Below are 14,159 nucleotides of genomic sequence, written 5' to 3'. Positions count from 1 at the left end.
AGTTCCTTGGTAGGGGAGCTCATCGTTTAAAGTTTAGGGGCGATTGCCAAAATGAATTTCTAAAATGACGATAAATCGTCTAAAGTACCCAAAACTTAGGGAAAGTTAACACGTTTTTCATGCTCAACGAGGTGGCAAGATTCGACACTTAGGTTCAAGAACCATGAATGCTTACATCACGCGTGTGATGAACGTAATATTGCCCAAACTTATGCTCTGATAACAAACTGACACAACTCAATTTCGGAGTCCAAGTGGACTTTTCGGGTCGGGGTGTGTCAGTTATTGTTAGATCTCACATCACTCATGGGAGATGATCCTCTATGCCTTATATGTACATGTCCAGCTGGATATAGCACGAAACCTTTTGAGAGCTCACTAGCTTCGGAGTTCATCGAAACTCCAAAGTTAAGCGAGTTTGCGCGAGAGCAATCCTAGGATGGGTGACCCACTAAGAAGTTTTCGTGTGAGTTCCCAGAAACAAAATCGTGAAGGCGTGGTTGGGGCCCAAAGCGGACAATATAGTGCTACAGTGAAGTCGAGCTCGGGATGTGGTGGAGCCCGGATCGGGATGTGACAATTTGCTATCAGAGCCAATCCCTGGCTGGAAGAGTGCCAACGAGGACGTCGGGCCCCTAAGGGGGGTGGATTGTTAGATTCCACATCGCCCAGTGAAGAGGATCCTCTATGTCTTATATGTACATACCCACCTTCATATAGCACGAGGCATTTTGGGAGCTCACTGGCTTCGGAGTTCATCGGAACTCCAAAGTTAAGTGAGTTTGCGCTAGAGCAATCCCAAAATGGGTGACCCACTGGGAAGTTCTCATATGAGTTCCCAGAAACAAAACTGTGAAGGCATGGTCGGGACTTAAAGCGGACAATATAGTGCTACGGCAGAGTCGAGTTCAGAACGTGGCGGAGCCTGAGACGGAATACGACATATCAAATGTTGAAAATTACGAAAGTTGAGGTAGTAAATTGAGATTTACCTCTCTTTTTTTTTTTTTTGTTTGTTCGAAGTGCTTTTTAAGTACTTAAGTTGGCCGATTGCGCAGCCAAACAAGGGGGAAGAAAGTTTTAGCGGCAAAATCTACCAAAGAGAGAAGATGGCGTCAGTAATCGGATGGTACGGACCGCTCATCGACTTGTCCAAGGCGGCGCTTCACGTCGGCGATTACGTTCAGCTCGTCGTCTACGTCCACCGAACGACTCCCCTTCAGGTGTCGTATCTCTGCTATTTTCTTTCTTCTTTTTTTTCATTGTTATTTATTTTTAAAAATTAAAATTTTTGTTTTTCCAAAAGTATAAATTAGCGAAAGGCGGAGAGGTGATCCGAACTGACATCCAAGTTGGCGATGAGACGAGGCCCTTCTTCTCCGTATCCATTTGGCAGAAGCCAATCGGATCCATGGCCGTAGCCGGCGACGTCGTTTTGTTTCAAAGTGAGCGAAGCTCCAACACTTACTAATTATTATTATTAGTGATTAATAATCCAGTTTAATTTTGTTAATCAGTTTTTTTTTTTTTTCTTTTTTTATTTTATTTTATGGTTAATTTGATTCAACAGATGTGAAGATAACGAAATATGGTGATGTTGTTGAGGCCAGAACCCACCAGTATTCATCCCTAAAATGTCTACTCCACCCTTATGAATCCATCATTACAAAGGGTATGATAGTAATTTTGTAGCAAGCGTTACTTTTAGAAACAGTTGTCACACTGTCAATCGGATCTTGCATTCAATCAAAGAATGATTTTGATTGATAGTAAGACCACGTAACATATCAGACATGATAAAAGATAATACGTGGTCGTAAATTTTCGAGACTACATTCTAAGACTGCTTTTACATTCAGGGGTCAATGACTTGATAGAGGAGTGTAGAGATGGGGTAGCAACAAAGGAAAAGCTTAAAAGGGTAGTGGAATGGGTGAAGAAGAGGAACACTCAGCTCCATGGATGTCAACTGCAGGAGGGAAGACTCTCGCGAAACTGGAAGCCTCCGGAGGAGAGGAAACAACCCGAGGACTGCTTTTCACTTTTGCAGTTATCGACTCTAACCAGTTCTTGCAAGGCGCTCTTTTACGCGTCTGTTGCTGAAATTTTTCTGCCCTTCAACTCGACATCTCATGTTCAATGCAAGTCCTTCGACAAGGAGGACATGTTTGTTAGTCGGAGACTGTATAAAGCAGGTGATGGTGGTTTGGCGAGAGATCTCATTTGCACAGGCTGCCAGCTTTGTGGTTCTCCTCTGGAGCTCGACAGGTACGAATTGAAATCAGATTACAATACGCTTTGTTCCATTGCGAAATAGAGATGATTACGGGTTGATGGCGAATGTTTTGGTGCCTTTTGTTGCAGCGAGAACATGTTTAAGCAGAATGCAGTAGCACTTTATTGTTCAGAAAGCTCGAACCGCCTTCATGTCATAAGCTCCATATACAGGCCCTTCATGGTAGGGGTTTGTTTTCCCACTGATCACGTGTTGTCCCGAATTCAGTTTACGCCTACTATTCCCCATGATTTGTTCCAATCTGATTGCTTTCTGAGTTCTTGTTTGTTAAATACATGTTAAACACGGCTGTTCTCTTTACTGCAGCTATATGTGTGGGATGAATCGGATTATGCACCGCTCCTGGTCAGAAACAAGGCCGCAGAGCTCTTGTTCGGGAACATCAAGGCTGAAAGAGTCTATTCGTGGGGGGAAAAGCAAGCCGGACAAGTTGATTCAAAAGATGTCCCAACACATTCTAGTCTAAATGCAGAAGCGGCCTGGCAACCTAAAGCGGCTGAGGGAGGTGTTCTGGTTTCTTGTTCAGCAGATGGAGACAAGAAGAGCTCGGAATCAAAGGGAAAACATTGTTTTCCGGAAACTATGCACTTTTACAGGATTTGGTTGATTCTTCTGAAAACAATGCTGCAGAAAGGAAAGAACAGCCCTTTGAAATTTGCAGTCGATGTAAATGCCGGTTTAGACAAGGAAAATGGGAGGTTTGAAATGGTTTCTGTACAGTTGCCATGCTTCGAAACCAAATAATCTTCACTCTTACTGTTTCTCCAGAAAACCTAAGAGTTTCTTTTCGTAATTATGCATCGTATGAAGCACAACATTTGCTGCTATACACCTTTAAAGTGATTTTTCGTTCAGGTATTTCCCAAGATAGATAAAAACAGAGCAATTTCGAATGATTAACTCATGGAATCGCCACCATGCGATGGAGATTAGACATGACGTCATATCATTAACAACTTTCGCGTGATTATTAACCCATGAAAAAGGGGAGGCAGAATTCAAACAAACAGTAAAGCAACTTGAAGAGAAAACTGACAGCGGCGAAAGACGAGTGTACTGTCCATATGGTTACGAGTTAAAACTATGACTCTGCCCCAGTCTCAGCAAAAGAAGCATCAGTTGCACAAGTTTGCGCTTCTAATAGCTTCGCTTGGCGTTCTGCATGTTCTCTTTCACATTGAGTGATCCCCATAATAATATCGAGCATGGTACCTGTTGTGCCGAAGAACACAAGCGGAGCTAGAGATTTCCTTTTTATCCCCACCGGAATTGCTAGTAGAGCCCCTGCCACTGAGAATACCCAAGTGCCCATTGCACTGCAGATAATCAGGTACACGGTATTACTCAACTGTCCCTTAAGGTAGCAAATAAAACAGGGTAAAGCTAATGCGGGAAAGACAGTATCTACGATGACAAAGAGAAATACGCCTATATAATGATTTTGACATTGTATAATGAAGCTGAGCGATGAATTGCTGGTTCAGCCAGATGACATTCAGAATGTAATAACAAACGTATCTTGATATCTTATTTACGAATGTTCATTTTTATCGGAGAGGGGTAATAAAGGAAAGAAAATCACTTTTCTCCTCCAAGAAACAGCATGGATCAATAAAACAAGCAATACAATGAAAAAGAAAAGCAAATCTCTGCAGATTGCAAACCATAAAAAAGTAGAACGGAAGAAAACAGCATGGGTCATTGTGAAACATGTTCCGAACACCTCTACAACTCTCACTAGATAGGTCTAAATCCTCGATGCTAGAAAGAAGTTGTTACTGTCAATTGTAGAAGAGCATAAATATCCTGGTTTATAACAAAACCAAGCAGTTTAAAAGAAAATTGGTGATCTCCTTGCTCTGCGGAGATTTGTTAACCTAATTTTCAATAACAAATTGTTTGTTGTTCTTTTTGACAGGTGAACACCAATAGGTATGAGATTATATCGATCAAACTGTCCTAAGATATGCACAGCTTAAGAGTCTCTGAGTAACCAAAATAAGCTTTTTCCTGTCAAAATAATAAAAACTCTGGTGAAGTAACAAACAAAACCGTCCAACGGAATAACACCGGTTGATGGTACCATAAACCGATAAACATAAGTATTCACAATACTGTCAAAGATAAGCTTTCGATATGTTAATCATGAATTGTGTCATGATCCAGTATTTGAAGTAAATTTCACTAGCAAACAAGTGGCACCCTCCAGAGCTGAAGAAATGGTTTTCTTTTTGGGTCTGCTGCAGCCGAAGAAATGGCAGAATGTTCGTAAACGAAGTTTAAAAAACCAAGAAAGCATGATCAAAAAGGTAGAATGCATTTAAATCTTAGCTCATTTCACCAATTCCATAAGCTTCCAATGAATTCCTAATTTCCTGATGTATGAATTCCTAATTTCCTGATGTCTTATTACGGATATTTGAAAACAATCTGCAGTCAGTGTTGTTCTAAATGGGCCAAAAAACTGAAACTTCAAAGACAATTGAACACGAAATTATCCCCCAACATTACTTCCGCAACATCAGTAGCGATCCGCAAACATCGAAAAAGTATAGATCCAAGCACAAAGCAGAAACAATAATGTTAAATAAAATCACAGGAAAGAAGAAAGATTAAACTGACTTGGCAACTGAGCAATCCTCAAGCTGCTTCACAGTCTCTTGGCTTCCCATTCCTCTCTGGTTTCAGCTGCAAGCAATCCACTTCAATCCTGTTTCACTCTTCTGTCATTTCGACAAAGCGAGGTTTTAAACTACTCTAATCTACATGGACACGGAAATTCAAACTTAAAATACAATGGCGGGCACACTGCCCTGACCAACCGGCCTAACCCACATCCGCTCGCACTTTAGTCAGTTCAAAACTAAACTTTCTCTTCCCGATTTCACTAAATTTTAGAGTTATGAAAGAAATGATAACGCCGGATATCGTTAATCACCAAAACCCTAGAGAAACTGTAAAACCCCAAATCAAAAGCAATACCCTAACTCTGAACAAAAAGCAATTCAATTTTGAATATTCCAAAAATACCCATTGAAATGCAAGCAAATGGAGCTCACCTGATCAGACACGGAGCCGGGAAGATGAAGAAGCTTTCATCACAGTCCTCAAAGAGTGAAACTTTGATTTTGTGCCCCTGAGCCCGATTCGGGTCCTTGGTTTCATGGGCCGAATCGTTCCGGGTCGGGTTTATTCTCAAACTAAAAAAGCCCAAAGACCGGCCCGCCTAATATAATGGAGTTTCAGTCTCTTACAGGGGAAGAGGAGAGAGATGATGAGAGGTGTAGGAGGTCCTCTTCTGTGCATTGGCGATCTGCTGAGCGACGTGGGGGAGTCAGATGCTTCGCCACCACCGCAACAACATGAGCCCTCGCCGTCGTCTTCGTCTGTTTCCAGCTCCGCTCAGAGCTTGGACCTCACCAAGTTGTTTCAGGTTTCCATGTTTTACAGTCTCATTTGCTTTTTTTATTCGCTTTTTGTGAATTGCAAAATCAGGTTGGTGGTTAGGTGGATTTTTCAGTTGTAGTATTCTTTTTTATAGGAAGATGGATCGTGAAAGTGTAGAACTTATATGTGAAATTTAGTGCCCGTTTGAGATTGTTTTGAAAAAAATCAAAGTGCTTTTATTAGAAACACGTCTGAGAATTCATAAACGTATTTGCTAGAATTGTTCTTATTGGAAATATGTTTAAGTTTTTATTAAAAAAAATGAAGTGTTTTCATTAGAAACACATTTGAGAATTCATAAATGCGTTTGCTAGAAGTGCTTTTACTAGAAACACGGTCAAAATTTTTGTTAATAAAAGTACTTCTATGACCCATAAGCAATTTTAAGTCTTTCTCCCAAACATAGTCCCAAACAGGCCTTTAGACTTTTGAGATCATGGGCTAACTTGGTACATTTTGCTAAACTTCTGCTGCTCTGAAAGAGCTGAGTTTTCTGCGTCTTGAAAAGTAGTTTTGCATTTCCCTTGTTGTTGTTGTTTCTGAGTGTTCCTTACTCCATATTCTATCTTTGTTCTAGGAGAACTATGAGCAGTTGAATGAGGCGCTTGGCGGTACCGACCACTCATGGGCGGCTCTTACTTTGAAGGTGATGGATGATCTTTATAAGAATGTTTGAATGACATATCTATAGATTCTGCGATACTTTGATAGAGAAAGGAATCCGGAATGGAATGATTTTGAATATCAATTTATTAGTAAAAAGCCGTCTCCTACATTTGAATTGCTGAAATAAGAACTTTATGTGAGAGTCGAAGCCCCAAAGGGAGAATTGGGAATTTTTCTCATAGGGGATCTGAGTGGTTTTCCTTGGAGACGCAAAATCTGCCCGCCGGGTTTTATCAATTTGCAAATTCTACCAAGGTTTGTCAAAATAATGAAATTTGCTGATATCATGACGATACTAAGTAGTATAGATATCATTATGGGAGAAGTTGATCATTGAAATGATAATTGATACACCGGAAGTACAAGATATCAATTCGTTTCTAGATTAGAAGTTTTAAAAGAGGTTTATGGAACTCTATGGGTTCTTGTTCCTATTTTGACTCTCATAGTGGGAATCAACTCTTGTACATGTTTCGAAGAATGGATTCTTGAATCCCATTGAATCTAAGATACAATATTTGGTTTACAGTATGAGGGAAAGGCATGTATATGTGATATTAGACATTAACTAGGTATATATGAACGAAAGATTATCTAATTTGTCCTAATTTAGATAGGGATTCCAATGGAAGTCCTTCTGTTTTAGGATGATTAGTGTTCCACTTCTTCTTGCCACGCTATTAATTGTTCTCCATAATTTGTGCAGTGTCTAGTATGCTTTGTAACATTTAGAAACTTGTTCTTGCATGGTAAACATTTTATTTTATGGGTTCGGACGTGGGGGGATGTACATTCACATGATTTTAGGAGTTTGAAAGTTGGAATTCTTCCAAGGTAACTTAAAAGGAAGATGGGGGGATATGCATCTTTGTGCGTAGACGTTGAGGCATTGGTTTCTCCTATATCCTAATCTGTTTCCGAAAGGTTGTTCACTTGAGCAAACGCATTTGTAAACACTAGTTGGACTTCACCTGCGTAATTCTTTTGTTTTACGTTTCCATGAATGCTCATTTGTCTTGTAGATTATCCTTTGTTTATTTAGGGTAATAGTATCTTTTCTGTGACTCATAGTATGGTGTAAAGATTCTGAACTGTTTATCTTTTATTTATTCCAGTTATGCAGTGCTCTGCAAACTGCAAACAAGTTAGTTCAATCAACAAACTCAAATGTCATGTTGTTGTCGGAGAAGGTTGGAGAGCTTGAGGGAGTTGTTAAGAGGGCAGATTCTGCCATGGCTGCAGCAAGGGTCGTCCATGGTTCACTAAACAAAAAGGAAGTACCACTTTATAGCAATCAAAACGCCAAATGATGTATGTCTTGTCGAGAACAAGGTTAGTAAATTCAATCACGGGAAAAAGTCTGAAAAATACAAAGTCTTAGAAACTGCAGTGTTTGCTTTAGTGTTAGAATATTGTCTTTTCCTGTACTTTTCTTGATACTGTAAAAGATATTATATCAAGATGCAAACTCTAATTCTGAGTGGCGACGCTAAATGCCATGTCAAGAATTGTATGCGTGATTAAAATAATAAACCTTTGGTTTTTTTGCTTCATTTTCACAACAAAAGGAACTTATAATCATGTAATAGGAGTAAGAAAGTTGACTAGTCTGATGCAAAAGGGAGATGTAACAATCAACTGTGCATCCTTGATGGATAGAAATCATAGAACAGATCTCTCTCTTGCTTATTTCCTGAGATGACTCGTCAAACGGAGAGCTTTTGTTTCTACGGTTTTAAGATATATTCCAACACAGCGGTCATCAGCTCACTTGCTTGCTATTATTTGTGAATCGACAGGTTTGTAAGAATCTGTCTTGATATTATCATTTCAGCAGTTATTGGTTCTTACATTTGTTGTTACCATCTGTTGCCTCAAAGAGCTCTATTGTAGAATATAGCATTGACAGTCTCATTGCGTTGGCTATTTTTTCTGTTAAATGATTGCAAGCTGCGTTGACGGATCTGAAGCAGGGACATCGTTGGCGCGATGAATGTTGTTTAGAAATCTGTAGATTGTTGTTTCTTGTCCGAGAGATGTTCGAGTAGTGTAGAGGTGTTTTCTGCTCCGTATGTGCTTGCAGCGCGGTTGTACACTATCGGGGATTCTATAGACTCGGCCGAGTTATATTTGTTTAAAACCCAAATCTATAGCAACAACCCGTAACAAAGCGAAACCCAAATTCAGTTCAATTTCCTAGTCTTGTTAAAACACCCTACTAATTTTACCAACCTCTTTAATTCAGCAGAATTTTATTGCATTTTCGTTCAATTTATCGCGTTGAAGTTTTGTTAGAAGTATGACATTAAGGCCACTTGTTTGATGTAATAGTTTATGGAATACTTATTTTTGTTAAAATCTTTTTTGATTTAATGGAAGGGCAATGTTAATTGTTAATCACTATTTAATGTATTATCTATTCAATCAATAACAAAATCCAACGAATGTTGTAATCAACCTAAGAGAGAAGTGATCTAAGTATTAGATCAACGATACATTTCTCTTATTAAGATCAACGATACATTTCTCTTGTTAACTGGGCATTGGTAATCCTCTAAGGCTAATATGTGTTATGTCAACTCAATCGGGAGTATGGTTGGCCTCAAAGTCATTAGTGTTAGACACTAAGTCATTAGTGTTAGACACTAAGGCATACACGCAGGTGCTCCAATGGTTGTTGAGTATAAGCAACGATGAATGAGTTCTGACATACATGTCATGTAAGAACTCCTTGGTTGTAATAATGCAAAATAGTCATTTGACTTGAGACACCACTGATGCCTTGTGGGTACGCCTTTGATCATTTGACAGTGTAATAAAGTACATGCCTTATCTTGGCCAATGTTCCTAGCATTGTTGGGGTCATTGATTTATTCATAAAGACATGTGAGTGTGCAATAAGGGATCTCTAACCTTCCATAGTGGAAGAAGAATACTTTAATATATGGTTCGAAATTCTTTGGCCAAAGCATATGAATATAACTTCGGAAAAATGTTCCAAATCATATTCACTAGAATCATTTAGAGAAGTATCATATTGGATAGTAGACATGAAAGAAACTATCAAACAAACAATGTGATCAAGACTATTGATTTAGAGAAGGATCGTATTGCATTGTAGTTGTAACTGAATAGGTTATCCAACCACTTTTACTTAGCTTGGGTAGTCATGACATACTATTAGGTGTCATCCATGGTTTGGACAAGCCTTGAAGATTAACAATCAATAATCTTCATCACAGGGACAATTTAAAGAAGTTTCAATTCGCAAAAGATTAAGAGTTACCATCGCCCACTGCCTCGCTAATTCGAACCTAGATCGTAAACCATGTAAGGATATGAAGAAATATAAATGAGATTGATAAGATCAATTAAATAGTTTAATTGAGCATAGTCAAGATTAATTAAAATTTAATTAATCATACAAATAAGTTTGTATTGGCCTTAAATTAGTTTTGGATTCTCGAGGCACAATGGGCTTTGGTCCATAAGGCTCATTAGGCTTAAGTTGTATGAAAACTTAAGACCAAATGAGCCAAATGCCCTAAGAAAGAGCAACGTCGACTATGCTAGAAAGGATGACCTTATTTACACTTATGCCACTTAACTTTGAGTGACTACAGAAGGGCTGTTATAAGCCAAAACTCATTATGTTTGTTTTGACAAGAAACTTGGAGGCACATTCTCTCATCTTCTTCTCTACCATAGTAGGCCACTATAGGGACATTTATTAGTATCAAATCTTCCAATAGTTCTTCTATCTTCTCTTTTTGTTGTGGAGCCTTAGAGGCACCATTCATTTGGTGCTTAGAGAATCCTTTCATCAAATCCTCAAGAAGCAAAGAAGTAAGGAAGAAGCAAAGACCTAGGGATTCAGGAAGCCAAATCCATAGAGCCTATGAAAACGATTGAAGGCCCTCACAGGGCTGATAATCTTGTGAAAACAAGGATGAACTTTAAGGGTATGAAAGCTCAATCTTTCTTCTTTCTTTTATGAAACAGTCTTGGTTCACCACTCACTAAGCCTTGAGTTTTGGGGGACAAAGATTTGTTTTTGAGTTCCTGCTTTCTTTTGTAAATATATGCATTTGTTGCTCAGATAATCTATCCATAGTCAAAGTTTTTCTTCAAGTTTTTCATTGCAAACTTGCTTAGAGGAGAAAACTTCAATGTGGGAATATATGTCACGCCCCGATCCCAAAGTACGTCCAAGATCAACCTGTCACGTCACCACATCCCTGTTTATTTATCATTCTCGTCTCCGAGACAACCAAAACACAATCAATGGTTCAACCACACAATCACTTTCTTTTATTTCATGGCTGCATCTAAGACGTGCGTTAGGCTACCTACATACCCTAAATAGGGATCAAGCCATGAGTAGTTCACCTTTTGTTAAACTCTAAACTTTTTGCAATACACTTCCTAATAGAAACATAGAATACCACACTACATAATAACCATATGCCTTCCAAGATTTGTCATTTTGTCATTCACATATGACACATGCTTTCCAACACCATTCCACAATCATGTCAATTAATCAATTCTATGAATCAAAGATGCACAATATTAACATTTAACTACGCTAATCAATCATCAAGATCACATATCATTTCACGAAATTTAATAAAGGAATTCTACATAACTCCCTATATGGATTCCAAGTAATAACATGGTAACTAAATTATAAACACGATGTCTACTGTGAGTAGTTCTCATTCACTCGAATCTAGGGTTTCAAACTAAACTTTATGGAAATGAGTAAGGGCGGGGATTCCAGACAACTTAACGGAATCCAACTAAAATATGGTTACCTATTGAATTGTACCAAGTACAACTAATCCTCATAACCCTAGGTAGGCAGTGATCACCCATCGTGGATATACTAAGCATGATCACCCTTAGCATATGTACAGTCCCTCATCGCGAATATACCAAGCATGACTATATCCTATTGCTTTAGGTAATGATCACTTATCGCGGATATACCAAGCATGATCATCCCATTGCAGATAAACTAAGCAGTACCATAAGCATAGTCTAATCGTGCAAGCGGTGATCACCCATTGTGGATATACCAATCATAATCACCCTTGAAATATGTATGGTCCTCTACCACGGATATACCAAGCAGGATCATCCATGTACCACTGCTACATGGTGCAGTTAGATCAAGACATAACCTACTTACCCCTACCTCAACCCCTATGATTTACTATGTAAGCACCTGCACTATCAACTTATCATGACCACTAACTATCTTGTCATACCAATGTATAAGTTATATATAATACTTCTAATGAGATTCTAGGCTCGTATTTCTAAACTAGCAATCATACATTTCATTTGTATCATCTAAAAGTTTAGTAAACATGTATAACATAATAAGATGCCACTTGCACGTAAATCGAGATGCACATCACCTAGGATAACTCACTAACTAAGATAGGCCCGCTAGGCTCCACTAGGTCTCTAATAATGCTACATCTTGACCAAAGTCAACCCTAGTAATCCAATCAGGAAAACCCGTCCACAAGATTTCCAATCCGTAAGTTCCTAAAGTTCTTAAATATTATGTACAATAACATACTAAAGTTTGGTGACGATCCAACGGTCGGATCGTCGTTTGCTACAATGGTTAAGTGGTATTCCTTAATGAAACTAGGTTCAAATGACAAAATTGCACTAATTGGGTGTCAAATATGGAACCGAGGTATCAAATTCAGCCTAGAAGGATCATGTGGTTTCTCGGGCCACGTGCCGCATGGCGGCGATTTCCGGCGAATGGAAACCAAGTTTTATAGGATTGTAGAACACAATAAGGGAAATAACTTTCATATCTGGGTCGAAGTCTAATTCGGCCGGGAAATACTTGAAATCTGACGTGGATCATCAGAAACCCTAGAATTGGGTGGTTGTTGATTCGTCTTCTTCGCTGTTCCGCCACCCCCAAACTTGTTTGGGTTTGTTCATGGGCTCAAGAGGATACTAAAAATGGTGGTGGTCGAAGGAAAATGCTTCAGAAATGGTGGATCGCCGTTGGAGGTTGAGCACTATGCACCACAAAATGGGGCCAAAACTCGTAAGATTTGGGGGTGGAAATCGCTTGAATTCAAGCTTGCTACCGTTGGGTCAGCAGTCGAGTCACGCGGGTTAGTCTCTGACCCAACCCGCTGGCTCTTTCATTTCCCTTCTCTTCTTTCTCTCATTTCTCTCCTCTCTCATTGGTTCACTCCCTTCTCCACTTTTTGATTAGTTCACCCTCCCATTAAATGGGGCTTTCCCCACAATTTGATTGGTCTTTCTTCCAAACAAAAATAATAATTTTTTAAAGAGAAATTCCTAAATTAATATTTATCTCTAATTTTCGTTGCTCGTAACTTCTTCGTTATAGCTTCGATTCACGAACGGCATTTGCCTACGCGGTCTTAGGATCGAGCTCTATTTGAAAACATTAATTGTGACCTCGAAAGGTCTACGGATTTTAAATGATTTCAAAACTTCAAACTTTAACTAAATTCAATTAAATTTGCGCAAAAATAATGTAAAATTCAGCGAATATGAATACATAAATTATAATAGTGAAATCCAGGAACGGGATTTCACAATTGATGACCCATTTGCCCAAACACACAACATAGCTTTGCCCCCTATATTTGTTGCACCCACTTTTGTGGTCTCTAAGGATGTAAAATGTCATAGTGCACCAATCCTACTGAATATTTCTTGGCCAATGAGACCCAAGGGTGACCAGGTGTGTTCCAATCCACTTCAAATTAGAAAGAAGAGGAATTCTCTCCTGCACACGTGAGTTGTGTGCATGAGTTGTGCATGACCTGTATTGACGTTGTATTCATGCTATATTGACAATATAATGGCATACAATATATGTACTATCAATACTATCATGGAGACACATCGTCAATACAATATAATACGACTCATGGGCAATCCATGCCCAAAACTTGCATGGGCACATGAGAATTTTTGTTAGAAAGAAAGGGAAATTATGTTTATACCCAACAGTGGTAGAAATGTGTTGAGTTTTTGCATGACGGTGTGGGTTCAAACCCGATTAGTGGTTAATCTAACATCTAATATAATAAAATCTATCGTTTTACCAAAAAAAAAAAAACTTTTGTCTTTGAGCACCCTTCAATTTTATTCAAAGTAAAAGTAAAATGACACTTATACCCATATGTTAATTTACTTCAAAGAACTTACTACTCTTTAACAAAATCTTAGGGGGTGTATTCATTTGGAATTTTGAGAGAGTTTAATGGATTTATAAATCTATGAATTTTGATGGAGGTTAACTGATTTGTAGAGATTCCATATAAAATTTCAATTTAATTCCTTCGAAATCTCAGGAGAAGAGGTAAAATTTGTGATTGCTTAAAATACACTACGAAATCTCTCTACTTTGCTCGAATTTCTCAAATTTTTAAAATTCTTCGAAATCAATTCCTAATTAAATACATCTAGAATGTTATAAATTTCTTTAAAACTAATTGAATACACCTAGATTTATAAGGATTTTAATAAACTATCTTAAAATCTTGATACTTTGAATTTTTAAGAATCACTTAAAATACTAATTGTATACCCATAAATTTATTAGAAGAATTAAAATCCTCAAAATTCCAATTGAATACACCTCTTAATTTCTTGTACATCCAAATTGGACACCTACCAGAGTTTTCATACAATGAAACGTGTTCATCAAGTACTCATTCTCCCACCTTCA

The 14,159-nt window shown here is 38.4% G+C and overlaps 3 protein-coding genes across 4 annotated transcripts; 2 read left to right on the top strand and 1 right to left on the bottom strand.

Moving 5' to 3' along the window:
- The first annotated feature begins 1,058 nt into the window (after nucleotides 1-1,058).
- Nucleotides 1,059-3,052, top strand: LOC137717924 (uncharacterized). Its single transcript, XM_068457429.1, has 6 exons — nucleotides 1,059-1,223; nucleotides 1,307-1,445; nucleotides 1,571-1,672; nucleotides 1,860-2,268; nucleotides 2,365-2,458; nucleotides 2,603-3,052. Exons 1-6 carry the CDS (start codon nucleotides 1,110-1,112, stop codon nucleotides 3,038-3,040), a joined length of 1,296 nt encoding a protein of 431 aa, XP_068313530.1. The 5' UTR covers nucleotides 1,059-1,109; the 3' UTR covers nucleotides 3,041-3,052.
- Nucleotides 3,053-3,240: 188 nt separating this feature from the next.
- Nucleotides 3,241-5,474, bottom strand: LOC137717926 (uncharacterized). 2 transcript variants are annotated; one of them, XM_068457431.1, is made up of 3 exons: nucleotides 5,356-5,474; nucleotides 4,919-5,006; nucleotides 3,241-3,612 (listed from the first exon to the last, which is right to left on the bottom strand). In XM_068457431.1, the coding sequence occupies exons 2-3, from the start codon at nucleotides 4,966-4,968 to the stop codon at nucleotides 3,378-3,380; spliced, it is 285 nt and encodes a 94-aa protein (XP_068313532.1). In that variant the 5' UTR covers nucleotides 4,969-5,006; nucleotides 5,356-5,474; the 3' UTR covers nucleotides 3,241-3,377. The 2 variants fall into 2 exon arrangements, with proteins under 2 accessions (XP_068313532.1, XP_068313533.1); XM_068457432.1 differs by having other exon boundaries at nucleotides 4,919-5,019; nucleotides 5,356-5,399.
- Nucleotides 5,447-7,962, top strand: LOC137717925 (uncharacterized). The gene is made up of 3 exons (XM_068457430.1): nucleotides 5,447-5,729; nucleotides 6,321-6,389; nucleotides 7,525-7,962. Exons 1-3 carry the CDS (start codon nucleotides 5,568-5,570, stop codon nucleotides 7,717-7,719), a joined length of 426 nt encoding a protein of 141 aa, XP_068313531.1. The 5' UTR covers nucleotides 5,447-5,567; the 3' UTR covers nucleotides 7,720-7,962.
- Nucleotides 7,963-14,159: the final 6,197 nt, after the last annotated feature.

Source organism: Pyrus communis, chromosome 15 (assembly GCF_963583255.1).
Source record: "Pyrus communis chromosome 15, drPyrComm1.1, whole genome shotgun sequence".
In the NCBI taxonomy this organism is placed as follows: domain Eukaryota; kingdom Viridiplantae; phylum Streptophyta; class Magnoliopsida; order Rosales; family Rosaceae; genus Pyrus; species Pyrus communis.
This window is presented reverse-complemented; position numbering and strand designations above follow the sequence as displayed.